The 23,098-nt window shown below is 42.4% G+C and overlaps 1 protein-coding gene across 2 annotated transcripts in view; it reads left to right on the forward strand.

Annotated features, from left to right (window-relative positions):
• Nucleotides 1-23,098, forward strand: part of WDHD1 (WD repeat and HMG-box DNA binding protein 1) — an 86,455-nt gene that overhangs the window by 9,815 nt on the left and 53,542 nt on the right. For both annotated transcript variants that reach the window (XM_060753416.2, XM_060753424.2), the window contains exons 4-12: nt 2,144-2,295; nt 4,738-4,849; nt 8,959-9,009; nt 11,740-11,835; nt 12,103-12,195; nt 13,758-13,864; nt 18,841-18,982; nt 20,667-20,868; nt 21,005-21,183. In XM_060753416.2, coding sequence (XP_060609399.2) covers nt 2,144-2,295; nt 4,738-4,849; nt 8,959-9,009; nt 11,740-11,835; nt 12,103-12,195; nt 13,758-13,864; nt 18,841-18,982; nt 20,667-20,868; nt 21,005-21,183 — 1,134 coding nt within the window. The remainder of the gene's footprint in view (nt 1-2,143; nt 2,296-4,737; nt 4,850-8,958; nt 9,010-11,739; nt 11,836-12,102; nt 12,196-13,757; nt 13,865-18,840; nt 18,983-20,666; nt 20,869-21,004; nt 21,184-23,098) is intronic.

The raw sequence follows: 23,098 nt of genomic DNA on the forward strand, positions 1-23,098 counted from the left end.
AGTTCGAAAACATGCAAATGTGAGTAGATCAATAGGTACCGCTCCAGCGGGAAGGTAACGGCGCTCCATGCAGTCATGCCGGCCACATGACCTTGGAGGTGTCTACGGACAACGCTGGCTTTTCGGCTTAGAAATGGAGATGAGCACCACACCCCAGAGTCAGACATGACTGGACTTAATGTCAGGGGACTACCTTTACCTTTACCTGTCTTTTATTAAGCCTTATGTTTACATTGGGCTTATGATTTTCCCTGGAAAACGTAAATGCTGTGAATAGTCACATACCCATTTTTACATGGCAGTTACTTGGATTATAGTGTCCTCTGCAACATGTGCCATTTTTCTCTGAGAGCGCACCCATACTGATCAAAAAGTTCCAAATCTCATTCCTGTTCTTTTTCTATTTTTTACTGGGCTACAATAAGCTGCCCTGGGGAGTTGGAATAAAAAGTCTTTTGCCATTGTTAATTCTGTGACCAATGACTAATCTTGGTCAACCAATGATAACGTGTAGCTGGCTTGTTCATGCTCTTATGTGGAAAATAGTGTCAAGAGGAAATTGCTCAGTGACTGTCATTTAATTGCATTTATAAATATTAACCTGGTTATGGGTTTTTTATGCAGATATGTTTCACAGGAATTTATAAACTGAAATATCAATCCAGGGCATACCCAAACCTATATTTTGTAAAGTAAACACAATGAAAGACAATATGTATAAAAGATTTTTTATTCATTTATTGTGTCAGGAGCAACCAGACATTTGTATTACATTTTTAACAAAACAAACAAACAAACAGACAAAACACAAAGTTTGCAAGCTTGGTAGTTGATTAAATGTCCTTTGACCAGTATCTGGCCGCTTGGCGTGCCTCTGGTGTTGCCGCAAAGAGGTCTTCCATTGTGCATGTGGTAGGGCTCAGGTTGCATTGCAGCAGGTGGTCAGTGGTTTGCTCTTCTCCACACTCGCATGTTGTGGATTTCACTTTGTGGCCCCATTTCTTAAGATTGGCTCTGCATCTCGTGGTGTCAGAGCGCAGTCTGTTCAGCGCCTTCCAAGCCACCCAATTTTCTGTGTGCCCAGGGGGGAGTCTCTCATTTGGTATCAGCCATTGATTGAGGTTCTGGGTTTGAGCCTGCCACTTTTGGACTCTCGCTTGCTGAGGTGTTCCAGCGAGTGTCTCTGTAGATCTTAGAAAACAATTTCTTGATTTAAGTTGTTGACATGCTGTCTGATACCCAATCAGGGGATGAGCTGGAGATGTCACTGCCTTGGTCCTTTCACTATTGGCTGCTACTTCCCAGCGAATGTCAGGGGGTGCAATACTGGCTAGGCAGTGTAGTTTCTCCAGTGGTGTAGGGAACAGACACCCCGTGTTAAGGTGACAATGTGTGAAAAGAAGGGAATTCGTCTACAACTTATTTACTGATTCTGCAAGTGTTGCCCTAGACCTGATCTTTTTTACTTGTCATACTTTCACTCCTGGAAAGAATTTCCAACCTTTGGATGGGAAAATCAGAAGGCTGGGAAAGGGTTATGTATGCTTCTTCTTTTCACTCTTGATTAGTGCTGTGAGAGAAACAAAAGATAGAATTGTCGAAGGCTTTCATGGCCGGAATCACTGGGTTGTTGTAGATTTTTTCGGGCTATATGGCCATGTTTTAGAGGCATTCTCTCCTGATGTTTCGCCTGCATCTATGGCAAGCATCCTCAGAGGTAGTGAGGATCCTCACTACCTCTGAGGATGCTTGCCATAGATGCAGGCGAAACGTCAGGAGAGAATGCCTCTAAAACATGGCCATATAGCCCGAAAAAACCTACAACAACCCAAAAAATATATTTATTCATGATATAGTTCTATCCTGCTATAAGCCCGATATGTTGATAGCTTTGTTGGCAGTCGTGTTGGAGTTGGAAGCAATTTTTCCCAGTTCTTCTGCAGGGAATCATGTAGTTCTCCTTATATTTTTGGACTGCAACTCCCAGCACTCCTCACCTGTGTTGGCTCAGGCTGCTGGGAAGTTGGTCCAGCCATAGATGGGTTGCCTGTGTTCTTCCCACTGTTGCCCTGCATGAAAAATGAAAATAAACCTGTTTCCTTTGTGTCGGTGCATGATTCCTTCATATTTGCCTTATTTACAGAATGGGAAATTGATTACAGCAATGTCTAACAATGCTGTCCAGATCCATACATTCCCAGAAGGTGCTCCAGATGGTATCCTAACACGCTTCACTACGAATGCCAATCATGTGGTTTTCAATGCTGATGGGACTAAAGTAGCTGCTGGATCCAGGTAACTTGAAAAATGCAGGGGAATTTATGTTCTTCTTTGTGGTCTCTGCACAAATTCCTACAAATGGGTTTGGGACCCGCCTACCTGCATGACCGCATCTCTGTGTACGAACCCACACGATCTCTTCGTTCATCTGGAGAGGCCCTGCTCTCAATCCCACCAGCATCGCAGGGGGGATTGGTGGGGACGAGAGAGAGGGCCTTTTCGATGGTGGCCCCTCGACTCTGGAACTCACTCCCTAAGGATATCAGGCAATGATTAAACATTTTAATTGGAGGAAATATAGTGTTCATTTGCATCCTGCAACAGTTTTTCAACATTTCATAGTATAAAATACTGCAAGTTGCTTCTGGTGTGAAAGAATCAGCCGCCTACAAAGACCTTTGCCAAGGGAATGCCCAGATGTGTCTCCATCCTGCAGGGAGGCCTCTCTCATGTCCCCAGAGTCTGATTTACAAGAAGTACTACCTGATTATCAAGCAAAAAGTAGAAATAATGTCATGCGAAAGCAGACTGGCACAACCTGGGGATCACAACCAGACACAGCAAAGACATCTGCCTTTGCGCTTTGCTATTCTGCTGCTGAATACACATGCCCAGTGTGGAATACATCTCACCATGTTAAACAGTGGATGTGGCTCTTAATGAGACATGTCACATTATCACAGGATGTCTACACCCAACACTGCTGGAGAAATTATACTGTTCAGCCCAGTGGTTCCCAACCTTTTTTTTTTTTGACCAGGGACCACTTTCCAACATTAATACCAAAAGGGTTACATATCAGTTTTTGGTCAATTTTAGATTCAGTTTGGTTATTTGGAGTGCTGATTCATAGAATTCTATGGGACAGACACATCAGCTCTAGTTTCTGATACAGAACATATGCCATATAGTAGTTGCCATCTGCTCATCAACAGAAAACCATACTTAATAAGTCTTGGCACTATGAGAGGATTTGCGAGACCAGTTCCTCTTGTTGCAATGATGTAGTAACAGTGAAGCCGCAGACTATATTTTAGTTCTTGTGGACCACAAGTGGTCCATGGACCACAGGTTGTGAACCACTAGTTTAGGTGTCATTGCATCACCTGACATCTGTTGGGAAGTCACAGCCAGTAATGAAAGGACCACTTTGGCAGGAAAAACGAAATGCAAAGATACAGAATGGGGGATGCCTGGCTCGAGAGCAGTACGTGTGAAAAAGATCTTGGAGTCCTCGTGGACAACAAGTTCAACATGAGCCAACAATGTGATGTGGCGGCGAAAAAATCCAATGGGATTTTGGCCTGCATCAATAGGAGCATAGTGTCTAGATCTAAGGAAGTAATGCTACCCCTCTATTCTGCTTTGGTTAGACCACACCTGGAATATTTTGTCCAATTCTGGGCACCACAATTCAAGAGAGATATTGACAAGCTGGAATGTGTCCAGAGGAGAGCGACTAAAATGATAAAAGGTCTGGAGAACAAGCCCTATGAGGAGCGGCTAAAGGAGCTGGGCATGTTTAGCCTGAAGAAGAGAAGGCTGAGAGGAGATATGATAGCCATGTAGAAATATGTGAGAGGAAGCCACAGGGAGGAGGAGGGAGCAAGCTTGTTTTCTGCTTCCCTGGAGACTAGGACGCGGAACAATGGCTTCAAACTACAAGAGAGGAGATTCCATTTGAACATGAGGAAGAACTTCCTGACTGTGAGAGCCATTCAGCAGTGGAACTCTCTGCCCCGGAGTGTGGTGAAGGCTCCTTCTTTGGAAGCTTTTAAACAGAGGCTGGATGTCCATCTGTCAGGGGTGATTTGAATGCAATATTCCTGCTTTTGGCAGGGGGTTGGACTGGATGGCCCATGAGGTCTCTTCCAACTCTTTGATTCTATGATTCTATGACCAAGGCAGTAACATCTCTGTCCCATCCTCTGTTCAGATATCAGCCAGCAAGCCAACACCTTAAATCAAGAAATAGCTTTCTAAGTTCTATAGAGACACCTCAGCAAGCAAGAGTCCAAAAGTGGCAGGCTAAAACCCGGAAACTCAATCAGCGGCTGATACCAGATGAGAAACTCCCCTTGCGTACACAGAAGACTGAGTGACTTGGAAGGTGCTGAACAGACTGTGTTTTAGCACCACTATGTGCAGAACCAATCTTAAGAAATTGGGTTAAAAAGTAGAGTCCATGACTTGCGAGTGTGGAGAGGAGCGGACTACAGACCACTTACTGCAGTGTAGCCTGGCCTCCGCCACATACACAATGCAGGATCTTCGTACAGCGACACCAGAGGCACTTGAAGTGTCCCGCTTCTGATCAGAGGAAATTTAGTGCAGTCCTGGGTTTTTAACTTTGTGGTTTTTAAAATTAATTATAACTGTGTTCGCTATTTGCTTCTGACAAAATAAATAAATAGTATAAAATACATATGTTAATCATATTATTGTGATTTTCTCCAGTGACTTTCTGGTGAAGATTGTGGAGGTAGCTGACAGCAGCAAGCAGAAGACATTTCGAGGACATGATGCACCTGTTTTAAGTGTTTCGTTTGATCCAAAGGACACTTTTCTGGTAAAGCATTATTTTGTGACATTTTTCTTACTCTCCTAATAGTATATACTCTAATTCTAATAATTTGTAAAATGGAATTCGTTTTGTGGTTTCTTCACCTTTTGTTCATCTACTCAGATAACATTTGCCCAGAAAAAAAATGAGAATATGGAGTAAGGGATGTACCTTTAAAGTATTTACAAAACTGATTTTCTAATGAAGTGACTAGGTAAAGATGAGTTTTTTATTCGGTTGTTGTAGGTTTTTTCGGGCTATATGGCCATGTTCTAGAGGCATTCTCTCCTGACGTTTTGCCTGCATCTATGGCAAGCATTTTTTTATTATTGCAATTTTTATTGATTTGGGAAACCATTCAATATCATTCTGGTGGGACAGAATCCATAGATGAAAAATTACCTGCCTCTCTTTTTCTGCCTTTTCTTATCTCTTGCAACTCCCACAACCTCCTGCAAATACTACCTGTGAGGGATGTGAGAACTGAGTTATAATACAGACTAAGAGAGAACTGGAGGTGGACTTGCCATGTGTGAGGGACTGTTTTGGGTAACCTTTAGAATTTGGCCCTAAGTAGAGGTTAAATATTCATTTCCCCTGTTCTGCTGCCTGCTGGGCCTGTAAAGAATTTTCTTTAGGACAGGATGTGCAACCTTTGCCCAGCGGGAAGCCCAAGGAGAAGTTCTCAGAGGTTTTCCACCACAAATAGTCTTTAGATGGCTTGTGAAGTATAACAAAGTCTTTTATTAAAGAACAATCAAACAGAAACTTCTCTTGTCTTCAGAAAGTTAAACAAATGATTCCAGGCTTTTATGCAACTGGTGGTTTCCTAAACTTGCCCATGAAGGACAGGCAACTGTCTTCAATAACTTTCTTTGGAAGCTTTTAAATTCTTTGGAAGCTTTTAAACAGAGGCTGGATGGCCATCTGTCGGGGGTGATTTGAATGCGATGTTCCTGCTTCTTGGCAGGGGGTTGGACTGGATGGCCCATGAGGTCTCTTCCAACTCTTTGATTCTATGATTCTATTATTCTTCTTTACGTTAAAGGAAAGTTCCCTTTTTAACTTCTCCCAGGCTGACTGTAATCTAACCCTTACTGATGTGGGCTCCGCTACCGGGTCAAACTGCTTCTCGAACGCCGAGTGGACCTACCAGTAAAGGCTTAGATGTTCTCCAGCTGGAGTTCTTTGGTCTTTAGGGCTGTTTCCCTGGAAATCTTTGGAGACTCTTAAGACTGTTCTCCCCCAGAAGGTCTTAGATGCTCTTAAGACTGTTTTCCCCCGGAAAGTCTTAAGGGTTGAAGCTTTTGTACAGGGGAAGCTTGCACACGTCCTGTACATTAGCTTTCCTTGCTGAGACTAACTAAAAATGGCTCCCTTCCCTTCTCAATTGCCCTGAGCAAGGGACAGAACCAAAACTTAACGATGATGGACAGGTGACTTGCCCTATGACTGCAACCAAAGGAAGCCACCTATCTGCAGAGTCCCTGAAACCTTGGACTGCAAACAAACATTTAATACAAAGCAAATAAAATTGGCGCTCCTGGTACAGCTGTACCAGAACATCCCCCATGTAATTATCTATAGAAAAAAAGAATTCTGCTTTATTTCTCAGTTTTTGTTTTCCTTATTACTTCATCACACTAGAAAAAATCCTGTTTTTGCCTCCTGCAGAATTCTGGGGTTTGCAGTCCAAGGTTTCAGGGACTCTGCAGATAGGTGGCTTCCTTTGGTTGCAGTCATAAGGCAAGTCACCTGTCCATCATCGTTAAGTTTTGGTTCCGTCCCTTGCTCAGGGCAATTGAGCAAGTGAGGCTGATAAAAGTGAGGCTGATAAAGGCTCCTCTCTAAACTACAAACCTCAGAATTCTGCAGGAGGCAGCAACCAGATTTAAAGTGGATTTAAAGTGGATTCATTCTCTAATGTGATGAGTTTCTTAGAAACCAGGTCTATGCGCTATTATTTTTAAGTGTTATGGTGTGTGGTATTGAGGTATGACAGCATCAGTTTTGAAAAAAGAAATATAATTCTGTGTGTGTTTGACAAGCAGCATACTTTCAAGATAAAAGGTCACAGCTTGATGCTTTTGCTGTTCTCCTAGATAGCACACTGAGCACATGAAAACAGTAATTTCCTTCAAGTGTATAGTGTAAAGCTGTTGGGAGAATATAGTTATGTCTTACATATCCGTTTTGTGAAAATAGTTCTCTTACAGGTGTCATTGGATGTTATTTGTGGCACTCACACCTCTGAGAAGGAAATCACAAGTGTCTTTCATGATTACTTGTGCCTGTGTTTTATATTTTCCTATATTGCTTTTATCATGCATCCTAGTATGCTGATTTTAAAGTTCTTCAAAAGGCTTTGCATGTGTCTTTTTCTTGCGCTAGACTGTATGCCTTCTGCATTCTGGAGAAAAATCGGTTGCTATCCGAATTACTGCCATCATTTTCTCTAGTATGCATTGAGATAGAGAGATTGCATGTACTTAGTCCTTTGTGAAAAGAATTATAGCATCTTACAGTCCTGTGGCATCTTACATGTGTTAAGAGACGTAGTATACAATTTTGTTTATAGAAAACATATTTTATTAAAGTTTTTGAAGTTGCTTGAGTTTTATTCAGGTGACTTAAACCATACCTGTTTCATGTTTCATGTTTCATATCAGTAGAATTTTTTTTTTACTGGATGCTTCATAGGAAATCTGTTACAAAACAGGAGCTTTTTTGTTGAGTTCAGGGCCAGAGAAGCAGATGACAAAAACAGAAGAATGGCCTGCCCCTGGGGAATGTGCTTGCTCCATCAATGTTCATCATTTACACAAATGACAAGTCACTGCCAGAAGGGACAGAGAGCTTCATCTATGCTGACGATCGTGCCATCACCGCTCAAGCAGGGAACTTTGAAATGGTTGAACAGAAGCTCTCCAAAACTTTAGGTGCTCTTACTGCCTTTTACAGGGAAAACCAGCTGATTCCTAATCCGTCTAAAACTCACACATGTGCTTTTCATCTTAAAAACAGACAAACATCTCGAGTCCTGAGGATTACCTGGGAAAGAAACCCACTGGAGCATTGCAGCACAGCCAAATCCCTGGGAGTCACTCTGGACAGTGCTCTGACTTACAAGAAGCACTGCTTGAATATCAAACAAAAAGTTGGTGCCAGAAATAACATCATACGAAAGCTGACTGCCACAACCTGGGGGTCACAACCAGACACAGTGAAGACATCTTCCCTTGCACTTTGCTCCTCTGCTGCTGAATACGCATGCCCAGTTTGGAACACATCTCACCACATTAAAACAGTGGACGTGGCTTTTACTGAGACAAGCTGCATTATCACAGGATGCCTACACCACTGGAGAAATTATATTGTTTAGCTGGTATTGCACCACCTGACATCCGCCGGGAAGTAGCAGCCAGCAATGAAAGGATCAAGGCAGTGACATCTCCGGCCCATCCTCTGTTCGGATATCAGCCAGCATACCAACATCTTAAATCAAGAAATAGCTTTCTATGATCTATAGAGATAATTGCTGGAACACTTCAGCAAGCAAGAGTCCAAAAGTGGCAGGATAAAACCCGGAACCTCAATCAGTGCCTGAGACTGGATGAGAGACTCCCTCCTGGGCACACAGAAGACTTGGAAGGCACTGAACAGACTGCTCTGGCACCACGAGATGCAGAGCCAACCTTAAGAAATGGGGCTACAAAGTGGAGTTCATAACATGCAAGTGTGGAGATGAGCAAACCACAGACCACGTACTACAATGCAACCTGAGCCCTGCTACATGCATCAACAGAGGCACTTCAAGTGGCCAGCTTCTGGTCAAAGGAAATCTAGCATAATGCTAAGTTTTTAACTTTGTTTGTGTCTTTTTAAACAGATTATAACTGTACTGCTTCCGACATGATGAATAAATACATATTGGGAAGGAAGCTAACCAGATTAGATTTCCTCTTAGTGGGGCCCTGCATTTCAGGACCACTATGTCCTCTAATATAAAGCAGTTATGATATGGAATCACTGTACTGTTTTGAAGATAAATTTTAATGCAGCAGTATTTGTTACTCCATTGCTTTAATAATGCTTTAAAACGTTCCCTTCTATAGGCCACAGCAAGTTGTGATGGATCTGTCCGCGTGTGGAATATTTCAGAGCAGGTAAAAACTGTTTCTAGAATTTGACTGCAAATGCTGCTTTAATGACATTGGGAATATCTCTCATTTCTGCATTGAATTTATTGAGTTGTACCTGTTGTATTGTTCCTGTTGTATTGTTCCTGTTTGAATATTAGCATTTTTGGAGCATCGATGTCAGTGCCTGCTGGGTTTTATTTTATTCTTGTGAAAGAAATGTTTTGTCCTTCTGCTTTTCCAAAACAGATCACTTGAAAAACTGTACAGTGAACTCCCCTCTCTACAAAAAGAAGTCACTGAGCAAATATAAATCAGTTGCTTTGCTCAGAAATTAATTTTAATTTGATTCACATAGTATTAAAACACAAAGAGAGGGAAAAGCTATATCTCCTGTGGCTATTATTATTGCTATTGTTTGATTTGTATTCCACTTTTCCTCCGAAATTGGGACTCAATACTGAAACCACTGTATCTTGCTGGTGAAATCACCAGTGATGGTGTCATCTAGTGCAGCAGTTTATTTATTTATTTACTTTATTTATATACCGCTTTTCTCAGCCCTCAGGCGACTCAAAGCGGTTCATGGTGCATAGGAGCATAGTGTCTAGATCTAAAGAAGTAATGCTACTCCTCTATTCCGCTTTGGTTAGACCACACCTGGAATATTGTGTACAATTCTGGGCGCCATAATTCAAGAGAGATATTGACAAGCTGGAATGTGTCCAGAGGAGGGCAACTAAAATGATCAAGGGTCTGGAGAACAAGCCCTACGAGGAGCGGCTTAGGGAACTGGGCATGTTTAGCCTGAAGAAGAGAAGGCTGAGAGGGGATATGATAGCCATGTATAAATATGTGAGAGGAAGCCACAGGGAGGAGGGAGCAAGCTTGTTTTCTGCTGCCCTGGAGACTAGGACGCGGAACAATGGCTTCAAACTACAAGAGAGGAGATTCCATCTGAACATGAGGAAGAACTTCCTGACTGTGAGAGCCATTCGGCAATGGAACTCTCTGCCCCGGAGTGTGGTGGAGGCTCCTTCCTTGGAAGCTTTTAAGCAGAGGCTGGATGGCCATCTGTCAGGGGTGATTTGAATGCAATATTCCTGCTTCTTGGCAGAATGGGATTGGACTGGATGGCCCATGAGGTCTCTTCCAACTCTTTCATTCTATGATTCTATGGTGTCACCTCCATGACCTTCCATGCTAGACCATAACACAATATTGTAGCTAAAATTTCAGAAAATTTTGACACAATGAGCAAAAAGAACAAAAACAAAACTTGTAGCATGTAGGTGAAACCACATGATGTGAAGCATCATTGTAACTGAGTAATCATAACAGTACTGACTGGAGCACATGCACATTGAAAAATTCAAAACGCATTACAAATACATTGATATGGTATGTGGAACCTTGGGAAATCATCCTTTCTTAGCCACAGAGAAAGATACGTAATGGCAAACTCCCTGTAAACAAATCTTAACAACAAAACTCTGGAATAGCCTTTGCCTTAGGTTTGCCGTGAGATATAAATGGCTGGAAGGCACACAAACACATTTGCCTGACCAGAAAGAGAGATTTGTTTGTTTATTTATTTATTTACCACACTTATATACTCTGAGAAGCACTTTAATTACCCGTTGGGTTGCTCTTTACTTTTGATTTAAAACCCTCCAAATAGATACATCCTCTGTTCATGTCCAGCATTTATTTTCAAAGTTTTAACTATTACATTTGGCCCAGCCATAGGTTTTTAAATTCTTGTGTGTTATTGTCTACTTATGAGTTATATTAATTGTATTGTTTATTTTGTTTATTGCTTGTTATTTTATTATTGCTTGTTGTTTTTGATGTGTTGTTGGGCTTGGCCTCATGTAAGCCGCTCCAAGTCCCTTGGGGAGATGGTGGCGGGGTATGAATAAAGTTATTATTATTATTATTATTATTATTATTATTATTATTATTATTATCCCACCCTTCTGAACCCCAAAGGGGACTCAGGGTGGCCTTAAAAAGGCAACAGTTTGATGCCGTGTGTATACATATTGATAAATAAACCAAAACATTAAAATCAACCTCCGGGCTGATATGGGCGGGATATAAATAATGTAAATAAATAAATAAAAACAGGTGATGCACAAGTCTGCTGCATGTGGATTACAAACAGGGCACCACTCGAACCTTTGCAGTGAAATCTAAGTGTAGCCTTCAGTCTCAGTGCTGTATAATAAATAGATAATAGTGAAATTAATGCTCTAATTCTGATCACAGTTGGAAGTACACCTCATGGACTCCGGGGACCCAAGTCTGAGCGATGAGATCCACTTTTGCTAATACTTTGGTCAATAGCAGTGGCAAATCTGTTTTTCATGAAGATTTGCTTGCCATTATGCTTGTTAAGAAACTGCTGAAAAGCATCCTAAAACTCTCAGGACAATTTGAATATTGCTATATAAGAAAAGTAGTGATTAACAATACGTAAGATATTAGTATGACGGGTTTAGACTGGATGGCCCTTGTGGTCTCTTGCAACTCTGTGATAGGTGCATTGGTTAGGGTAATTATCAACAGTACAGCACTCTTATGTCAGGTTAAGAGAATGCAATTTTAGATGCCTCATGCTCAGCGAGATTATTGAGCAAAAAAAATTTAAATTTCATGGTGGGATGTGCTACACTACGCACACTCCTTTCATTTTGAATTTCAGAAGAGTGCGCATCAAATTGAATAAACACCATGAATCTATTTTACTTCTAGACTTGTGAAACAAGCTGGCCATTGCTGCAGAAGTGTAATGATGTGGTGAATGCAAAATCAATATGTAGACTCTCCTGGCAACCAAAAACAGGAAAGGTAATGCATTCTCTTTCTTGAGCTCTGTGAAGGTGCGCATACAGATTTGGAAAAGTAAACGGATGGGGGCAAGGTTCAGAACCCCCTTCTGCATTTGCTATTTCAATGGGCACGTAGTATTAACTGTGGTTTGGTTCCAGGATACCAAAATCTGTGGGTACTCAAGTCGCATTAAATATATTGCGGCTGGTTGGGGACGAGGAATTCACACACTTAGAAATGGGATTCACACACCTACTAAAAATATCTTGCTCCTTGTCTTGCTAGCTGCTAGCTGTTCCAGTTGAGAAAGTCATTAAACTGTACAAACGAGAAACTTGGCATCATCATCTGGATCTGAAGGATGATTTCATTACACAGGTCGGTATCATTTGAATAGCTGCTGTTTAATTTGAATATGTTATTAGGAATAATAAGAAATGCTTAACGGTTAGAAGTGTTTTCCTAAGCAGGTTAGTTTTTCAGCAAGTGTAGTGTTTGAGAGAGCCAGAGAGACTGGAATAGAGAGAAAATGAGAGTTTGATTGTAGAAAGATTTCATTTATACCTTCATTCGGGGTCTATTTGCTGCCTGGGATCTGATTCCAGCTGGCATTCTCGGTTGTAGATATCATAAATAAGTAATCACAATGATGCTATAAGCTTCAACTGTAAAGGTTGCCCTGACAGGTAAATTCATCCCAGTATTACAGCCTCATTTCTTGGGGGAGTAAGTAACACAATGAAATAGGTTGCCTGTTAGATTTAACATCCATTCAAGTGGCAAAGTGGAATCTGGGTTGCTGTGAGTTCGGATCTGGCCACGGTGGTCCACGCTCTTGTTACATCCCGGATAGATTACTGCAACACACTCTACGTGGGGTTGCCTTTGAAGACTGTACGGAAACTTCAATTAGTCCAGCGGGAGGCAGCCAGACTGCTCACCGGAGCGTCATACAGGGAGCATACCGCCCCCCTGTTATATCAGCTCCACTGGCTGCCGATCCAGTTCCGAGCACAATTTCAAGTGCTGGTTTTGACCTACAAAACCCTATACAGTTCCGGCCCAGCGTATCTGTCCGAACGCATCTCCCTTTACGTCCCACCTCGGAGTCTGAGATCCTCTGGGGAGGCCCTGCTCTCGGCCCCGCCTCTGTCACAAGTGAGATTGGCGGGGACGAGGAGCAGGGCCTTCTCAGTGGTGGCCCCTCACCTATGGAATTCACTCCCCGGGGAAATTAGATCAGCAACATCCCTCCTTTCCTTCAGAAAGAAATTAAAAACATGGATGTGGGACCAAGCGTTTGGGCAATCTGGCAGATGAATAAAGGACTGTGATGACGGATAGGAATTGGACAAGGTGGAACGAAATATGGACTCTGAGTTGGGGAACGCTATGTCTGAGATTGGCTATCGATTGTGAGATATATTGTTGTTTTAATTGTTGACCATTTAATTGCTGGTTTTTTATATGTTATTGTATTTGTGTAGGCACCAAGATGTGCCTTTTTGTAAGCCGCCCTGAGTCCCCCCTCGGGGGTTGAGAAGGGCGGGATAGAAGTATACGAAATAAAAATAATAAATATTCCGGGCTGTATGGAGAGAATGCTTCTGGAACATAGCCATACAGCCCGGAAAACTCTCAGCAACTCACCGATTCCACCCATGAAAGCCTTTGACAACACAAAGTGGAATCTGTTTGAATTTATAGACAACTGGAAATACATTCTGAACCTTCCAACTGATGTTTTTTTTAAAAAAAAATCTGTTTTTTCATCCGTCACAAAGATGATAAAAGAAAGTCCCCTGTCTTCCTATATTTCTCTTTTTTACTTTGCCTGGAAAATCCCACAAAGCACTGATAATGAAAACAGCAGTATGAATCCAAAATTGAGAACAAGATTATTCCAAGCTAACAACAGATATTTTCCTTTTGCCTGCTAGACCCTCAATGTTGTAGCTTGGTCTCCATGTGGACAGTATGTGGCAGCTGGAAGTATCGATGGCTGCATAGTGATTTGGAAGATGGATACGCAGGAGTGCCTAGAGAGGTACCAGTTTATTTTCATAGTAATTCTTGTATAAAGGGACACTTCGTTCTCTTGACAGCTTTTGTGGATTATCATATATACTTGAATATAAACCGAGATTTCAGCCCTTTTTAAGGCTGAAAAAGGTCCCCTTGGCTTATACTCGAGTCAAAGTTATTTATTATTGTACTCTGTTATTTTTATTATTTTTATTACATTTATTATTGTACTCTATTATTATTATTGTTATTGTTCCATCTTCCAGGAGCTTGGTTTGCTTTACCCTGTAGTTGCATAAAATAGCATCCCTTTGCTTTTTCCCCAGGGTTGCTGCAGTCTTAGCAGCACCTTGAAAGGTAATTATTAACAGAGGCTGGAAGCCAGCCTGCAAGCCTTTTGCAGCTATTGGTTTAAAAGGTATCCTTTTGGTTTGGAGACCGCCCTTTTTCCTGGGGATGAGATCTCCATTTTGGAAAAGCCCTCCTGCTTTTTTAGTATAGAAAAAGCCTCAGATGTGCTGGTGGCCAGCTAGGCAGCTCAGACAAGCCATTGTGAGTACGATTGAGCTCGTCTTAGAAACTGGGCTGAGTTCAGATAGAGAAAGACCTGCTCTTTCTAAAGGACAGTAGCTCAGTGGAAGCATTAGTGAGCACTCTCTGTGTTCGTCCACTTAACCAATTACAGATCCACCTCACCGTAGTTTTGCCTAGCCCACATTGGACTAGTTTCCTTGCCAGAAGGTCATGGGGGACCTTGTCGAAGGCCTTCCTGAAATCCAGGTACGCTACATCCACGGCATTCCCCGCATCTACCCAGCTTGTAGCTCTATCGAAGAAAGAGATCAGATTAGTCTGGCATGACTTGTTTTTGATAAATCCATGTTGACTATTAGCGATGACTGCATTTGTTTCTAAGTGTTTGCAGACCGCTTCCTGGAAAAGATTGTTAAGGAAGTGGTCTGCAAACACTTAGAAACAAATGCAGTCATCACTAATAGTCAACATGGATTTATCAAAAACAAGTCATGCCAGACTAATCTGATCTCTTTCTTCGATAGAGTTACAAGCTGGGTAGATGCGGGGAATGCCGTGGATGTAGCGTACCTGGATTTCAGGAAGGCCTTCGACAAGGTCCCCCATGACCTTCTGGCAAGGAAACTAGTCCAATGTGGGCGAGGCAAAACTACGGTGAGGTGGATCTGGAATTGGTTAAGTGGACGAACACAGAGAGTGCTCACCAATGCTTCCTCTTCATCTTGGAAAGAAGTGACAAGTGGAGTGCCGCAGGGTTCCGTCCTGGGCCCAGTCCTGTTCAACATCTTTATTAATGACTTAGATGAAGGGTTAGAAGGCATGATCATCAAGTTTGCAGATGACACCAAATTGGGAGGGATAGCCAATAGTCCAGAGGACAGGAGCAGAATTCAAAACGATCTTGACAGATTAGAGAGATGGGCCAAAACTAACAAAATGAAGTTCAACAGTGACAAATGCAAGATACTCCACTTTGGCAGAAAAAATGAAATGCAAAGATACAGAATGGGGGACGCCTGGCTCGAGAGCAGTACGTGTGAAAAAGATCTTGGAGTCCTCGTGGACAACAAGTTAAACATGAGCCAACAATGTGATGTGGCGGCAAAAAAAGCCAATGGGATTTTGGCCTGCATCAATAGGAGCATAGTGTCTAGATCTAGGGAAGTAATGCTACCCCTCTATTCTGCTTTGGTTAGACCACATCTGGAATACTGTGTCCAATTCTGGGCACCACAATTCAAGAGAGATATTGACAAGCTGGAATGTGTCCAGAGGAGGGCGACTAAAATGATCAAGGGTCTGGAGAACAAGCCCTATGAGGAGTGGCTTAGGGAACTGGGCATGTTTAGCCTGAAGAAGAGAAGGCTGAGAGGAGATATGATAGCCATGTATAAATATGTGAGAGGAAGCCACAGGGAGGAGGGAGCAAGCTTGCTTTCTGCTTCCTTGGAGACTAGGACGCGGAACAATGGCTTCAAACTACAAGAGAGGAGATTCCATCTGAACATGAGGAAGAACTTCCTGACTGTGAGAGCCGTTCAGCAGTGGAACTCTCTGCCCCGGAGTGTGGTGGAGGCTCCTTCTTTGGAAGCTTTTAACCAGAGGCTGGATGGCCATTTGTCAGGGGTGATTTGAATGCAATATTCCTGCTTCTTGGCAGAATGGGGTTGGACTGGATGGCCCATGAGGTCTCTTCCAACTCTTTGATTCTATGATTCTATGATTCTATGATAACAGCTCAGGGTTAGGGTAAACGATCCCAGGATTTTTTCTACCATTGGGGAAAAGTTAACTCGGTAACTGAAGCAAAAAGGAAAGAAAGAACATCTATATGGTTTCCCAAATTGACTATTTATGTTTGTAACTTCATCAAGCTGTGCCAAGTCTGTCAAGGGCTTTGTAAAATAAATGTTCTGTTTATGTTCAATTCTGGACTGGCCTCAGTTGCTGAGAATCTGGAGCTTCTTAGAAAGGCACCCGCGGTTCGCCCAGATAAAGAGAGAAGCACATCTTAATTTTAATTTCATAGTGTCTGGGTGTGACGGCACAGTTATTATTACATATACATTGTTTAACCTATTTATTAGTGTTATTATTACATTGATTATATTACTCTATTGTTTTACTCTATTTGTTATTATTATTACATTTACATTGTTTTAATCTATTTCTTAGTGTTATTATTACATTTAATATTTTACTCTATTATTATTATTACATTTCCATTATTTTAATCAATTATTATTTTACATTTATTATTTTACTCTCTTTATTATTACTGGAAAGATACGTAAGCACCTTTACATTGAAGAAGGTTAGAATAATGGTTTAATCAGAGTTGGACAGTCTTATCTTAAATTACAGTTTTATGTAAATATTCACTACCTCTGAGGATGCTTGCCATAGATGCAGGCGAAACATCAGGAGAAAATGCCTCTAGAACATGGCCATATAGCCCGGAAAAACCTACAGCAACCCAGTGATTCCAGCCATGAAAGCCTTCGACAATACAATTAAAAGGATGTATAAATAAGATGAAATAGGTACTTTGAATGCGATTTTCCTGCTTCTTGACAGGGGGTTTGACTGGATGGCCCACAGGTCTCTTCCAACTCTATGATTCTATAATTCTTTCCCTTCGATCATCTGGAGAGACCCTGCTTGCGCTCCCACCTTCATCGAGGGAAGAGGGCCTTCTCAGTAGTGGCCCCTCGACTCTGGAACTCACTGCCCAAGGACATCAGACATGCCCCAACTTTGGCAGTCTTTAGGAGGAGCCTGAAAATGTGGTTGTCCCAGTGTGCCTTCCCAAAATAAGGAAATACTCTCAGCAATAGGTCCTCTAAACGCACTTTATCATTGATTTAGGATTGTTTGCTCGCCCCATCTCTCGCCGAAAATTCTATCCCCGTTTATTACCTTGTCCATGCCCAGCATTATTTTTTAATTTTTAATTATCACATTTGGCTCAGCCATAGGTTTTTAAATGCTTGTTGTTACTGTTACTGTTTATTGTTTATTTTTTTGTTTATGAGATTTATTTTGATTGCTTTGTATTGATGTTTTGTTACTGCTTTTATTATTGTTGTTCTATGGGCTAGGCCTCATGTAAGCCACACTGAGTCCCTTGGGGAGATGGTAGCAGGGTATAAATAAAGTATTATTATTATTAGGTTCTTGTGGGTTTTTTCGGGCTATAGAGCCATGTTCTAGAGGCATTTCTCCTGACGTTTCGCCTGCATCTATGGCAAGCATCCTCAGAGGTGTGAGGTCTGTTGGAATTAGGACAATGGGTTTATATATCTGTGGAATGGCTGGGGTGGGGCAAGGAGCTCTTCCCTGCTGGAGCTAGGTGTGAATGTTTCAGCTGATCACCTTCATTAGCATTTGAAGGCCTGCCTGAGCCTGGGAAAATCTGTTGCTGGGAGGTGTTAATCTGTGCCTGGTTTTTTCCTCTCTGTTGTTTAGCTGTTATAATTTTAGAGTTTTTTAATACTGGTAGCCAGATTTTGTTCATTTTCATGGTCTCTTCCTTACTGTTGAAATTGTCCACATGCTTGTGGATTTCAATGGCTTCTCTGTGTAGTCTGACATGGTGGTTGTTGGTGTGGTCCAGCATTTCTGTGTTCTCAAATAATATGCTGTGTCCAGGCTGGTTCATCAGGTGCTCTGCTATGGCTGACTTCTCTGGTTGAAGGAGTCTGCAGTGCCTTTCATGTTCCTTGATGCGTGTCTGGACGCTGCGTTTGGTGGTCCCTATGTAGACTTGTCCACAGCTGCAACAGATTTTCCCAGGCTCAGGCAGGCCTTCAAATGCTAATGAAGGTGATCAGCTAAACATTCACACCTAACTGCAGCAGGGAAGAGCTCCTTGCCCCACCCCAGCCATTCCACAGATATATAAACCCATTGTCCTAATTCCTACAGACCTCACTACCTCTGAGGATGCTTGCCATAGATGCAGGCGAAACGTCAGGAGAAATGCCTCTAGAACATGGCTCTATAGCCCGAAAAAACCTACAAGAACCTAGTGATTCCAGCCATGAAAGCCTTCAACAATATATTATTATTATTATAAATAAATTAAATTAAATTAATATAAATAAGATGAGAGACCCAATTTAACTGAAATTGGAATGGCGTCTTCAGCCAGGCTTAGTGAAACCTTGTTTGGTTCCTGACATGGCCTGAAATCCTTCTTTTGCAAGTGAGCGCCATTCACTAGTTCTTATCTAAGCCCACTGTACAGACTTCTTGGGAGAAAATAGCAAATATAACTGAAATGATTATGTATTGTTCCTCTGTATGACTGCATCTATTGCAAACCACTCTTTGGCTAACTCTATTTTTGTGGACCAAAGACATTTTCCATCCTTGCAACTATTGTGAAAGAGCGTGTTTTTTAAACCACAGGCTCTTATGCAACTCTAATATTTTCATTATTTATGCTGCTTTTTTTAAAAGGGTGAAACATGAAAAGCGTTATACCATCTGTGGGCTGGCATGGCACCCGAAGGGAGGTCAAATTGCTTATACAGACTTGGAAGGCAACCTGGGATTAATTGAAAGTGTCTGTGATGTGGATGGAAAGAAATCACACAAAGCGGTAATACACATTATCATCCTTTTTTTTTTTTTTTGGCCTGGTGTAAATCTCAAGTATTGTGGACTGAGAATACAGTTCCATATTTTATTCATGTTGAACTTGGCATTATATTATTGTTATTTTATATTGTTTTAATGAAGTTTTATACTTATCATCAATGTATATGATTATTGTTTACATGATTTTAATATGTTGTAAGCCGCTTTGGGTCCTGTGATGGAGAAAAATTGGATATAAATAAAGAATAATAATAATAATAATAATAATTATTATTATTATTATTTGAAACACAACAAGATGAGTCCACAGCAGATACTCTGCTGGCTGTTGAATTGGATCACACGTTGGACCCTTCCCAAGTGTCTAGGACTGTGGGATGTATCGGCGAATAATGCGTGCAGATCCCAGTAAGGTGGCCTTTTGCAGCTGGCAGATGGTAATTTTGTCAGCGCCAATTGTGTTTAAGTGCAAGCCAAGGTCTTTAGGCACTGCACCCAGTGTGCTGATCACCACTGGGACCACCTTCACTGGTTTGTGCCAGAGTCTTTCAAGTTCGATTTTTAAATCCTCATATCATGTCAGCTTTTCCAGTTGTTTCTCTGCAATCCCGCTGTCACCTGGGGTTGTGACATCAACAATCCATATTTTGTTTTTTAACACGATTGTGAGGTCAGGAGTATTATGCTCCAAAACTCTATCTGTCTGAATCTGGAAGGCCCAGAGGAGTTTGACGTGTTCATTCTCTGTAACTCTTTCCGGCTTGTGATCCCACCAGTTCTTTGTCGCAGGCAGATGGTATTTGTGACACAGGTTCCAATAAATCATCTGAGCAATGGTGTCTATTTATTTATTTATATACTGCTTTTCTCAGCCCTCGGGCGACTCAAAGCAGTTAATAGCAAAATTCATTGCAAAACATCATAAAACGATTATGGGACAGTTAAAACAATAGCATCATCAACAATTAAACATCAATATAACAATCATTAGCGTCTCATCAGTAAAATCAGAATCCAATCTCATCATCCGTTAATCCGTGTTCCTATATTCATTACACTGCTTAATCGAATGCTTGTTTGAACAGCCATGTCTTCACTTTCCTCCAAAACGCCAATAGGGAGGGGGCCGATCTGATATCTATAGGAAGGGCGTTCCACAGCCGAGGGGCCACCACTGAGAAGGCCCTGTCTCTCATTCCCGCCAGGCGCGCCTGTGATGCAGGCGGGACTGAGAGCAGGGCCTCCCCAGATGATCTTAATGTCCTAGCCGGTTCATAGGAGGAGATGTGTTCGGAGAGGTAAGTAGGGCCAGAACCGTTTAGGGCTTTATAGGCTAATGCCAGCACTTTGAATTGTGCCCGGTAGCAAACTGGCAGCCAATGGAGCTGGCGCAACAGAGGAGTTGTATGTTTCCTGAGTGCCGCTCCTGTTAGTAACCGGCTGCCGAGCATTGGACCATTTGAAGCTTCTGAGCAGTCTTCAAAGGCAACCCCATATAGAGAGTGTTGCAGTAGTCTATACGGGATGTAACCAGAGGTGTTGTGCCTCAGCTTGTAGTCTGTCTGCGTGATCTTCTTGTAGCAGCTGAGGATGTGATCTATTGTTTCATCTGCTATTATTATTATTATTATTATTATTATTATTATTATTATTTAAGATAGTTAACATTTAAATTTTGTCTCCAGGCATCAGTTCCCACTACCAAAGACTATGATGATCTTTTTGATGAGGATGATAATGAAGACTTTCTGAATAGAGACTTGGATGATGTTGACTGGGGTTCAAAACCAGTCAGAAATGATGAAGAAGAGAATGATGACCTTCTGATGGCATCAGGACGACCCAGGAACAAAGGCGCAAGAATAGAGGATGATGAGAATTCCCTAGGTTAGAATTTCTGTACAAGTGGGACGGAGGAGTAGGGATGGGTTTAGAATTGATGCTGTCACTCTACCTACCAGCACCTTCTTGAAGCTGCAGAAAATTGTTAAACTCTCATTGAAGGCTTATCTGTCTTTCACAGATACTGGGGTGCTGAAAACTGATTCTGCCCACGATAAAGACGATGATGAAGAAAGCATTGCTCCAGTCCAGCCACTCTCTTCAACCCAGAGACCTTTCTATGACGGACCAGTGCCAACACCTCGGCAAAAACCTTTCCAGGCTGGTTCCACCCCAGTACATCTCACACATCGCTTCATGGTAAGTTTCACTTTTCATTGTTTCATTGGCTGTTATGTGCCTCCTTGTCTTGAAATCCTCTTTGACTCCTCTTCCATCTATCAATCGCACAATTACATTTGGTGGGTCCATGGAAAAAGGCCTTCTTAGTGGCTGCTCCCAGGCCTTGAAACTCCCTTTTTAGAGAGTTTGGATTGGCCTTCCTTGCTGTCCTTCTCTTGGCAGATGGCAAGATATTCAACCTCAGCAGACTGAAAGCCAAAACCAAGGTTACAACAACATCTCTTATAGAACTCCAGTATGCTGATGACAACGTCGTCTGTGCGCATTCAGATCTAAAAGCCACTCTAAACACCTTTGCAGAAGCATACGAGAAGCTCGACCTGTCATTGAACATTGAAAAAACCAAGGTGCTGTTCCTTCAGACACCAAGCAACCCCTCTCCAATGCCAGTGATACAGCTTAATGGTGTAACATTAGAAAATGTTGATCATTTCCGCTACCTTGGCAGCCACCTCTCCACCAAAGTCAACATCGACACCGAAATACAACACCACCTGAGCTCTGCGAATGCAGCATTTTTCCGAAAGAAAGCAGAGAGTGTTTGAAGACTGGGACATCCGTAGGGATACCAAGGTGCTTGTTTATAGAGCTATTGTCCTCCCAACCCTACTATATGCCTGTGATACGTGGACTGTCAACAGACGTCACATGCAACTCCTGGAACGATTCCATCAGCACTGCCTCCGGAAAATCCTGCAAATCTCTTGGGAAGACAGGCAGACACACGTCAGCGTGCTGGAAGAAGCAAAGACCACCAGCATTGAAGCGATGGTCCTCTGCCATCAACTCCGCTGGACCGGCCACGTTGTCCGGATGCCCGACCACCGTCTCCCAAAGCAGTTACTCTACTCCGAACTCAAGAATGGAAAACGGAATGTTGGTGGGCAGGAAAAGAGATTTAAAGATGGACTCAAAGCCAACCTTAAAATCTCTGGCATAGAAACTGAGAACTGGGAAGCCCTGGCCCTTGAGCGCTCCAGCTGGAGGTCAGATGTGACCAGCAGTGCTGCAGAATTTGAAGAGGCACGAATGGAGGGCGAAAGAGAGAAGCGCGTCAAGCCAACCCCGACCGCGACCGCCTTCCACCTGGAAACCAATGCCCTCACTGTGGGAGAAGATGCAGAGCAAGAATAGGGCTCCACAGCCACATCCGGACCCACAAAAACACTGGAAGACTATCATCCTCGGAAAGCGAGGGATCGCCTAAGTAAGTAAGTAAGTAAGTCTCTTGGCAGACCTTTGTGGGCTTGACTGCTCAAGGCAAAAGGTAATTTTGTGTGTACTGTTTATATTTGTGGACCTTGCTTCCAAAAAGTACCAAATCCATCTGAATAAATTTTACAGAAAACAGAGTCCTGTATTTATTTATTTATTTGCTACATTTGTACCCCTCTCAGCCCGTAGGCGACTCGAGGCGGTTCACAAGGCAACAATTCAATGCCAACAACATCATTAAAACATTAAAAAGCATTAACACATCAATTAAAACCAGCTGCGCCCGTATCTTGGGAAGTCTACTTGGCCACAGTGGTCCACGCTTTGGTTACATCCCGTTTAGATTGCTGCAACGCTCTCTACGTGAGGTTGCCTCTGAAGACTGCCCGGAAGCTTCAATTAGTCCAACGTGCGGCAGCCAGGTTACTAACGGGAGTGGGGTACAGGGAGCATACTACTCCTCTGTTGCGCCAGCTCCACTGGCTGCCAGTCAGCTTCCGAGCACAATTCAAAGTGCTGGTCTTAACCTATAAAGCCCTAAACGACTCCGGCCCAATTTACCTGTCCGAACGTGTCCTCCCCTATGAGCCATCAAGATTACTAAGATCGTCTGGAGGGGCCCTGCTCTCGATCCCACCGGCCTCACAGGCGCGTCTGG

The sequence above is a fragment of the Anolis sagrei genome, chromosome 1 (genome assembly GCF_037176765.1).
Source record: "Anolis sagrei isolate rAnoSag1 chromosome 1, rAnoSag1.mat, whole genome shotgun sequence".
Classification (NCBI taxonomy): domain Eukaryota; kingdom Metazoa; phylum Chordata; class Lepidosauria; order Squamata; family Dactyloidae; genus Anolis; species Anolis sagrei.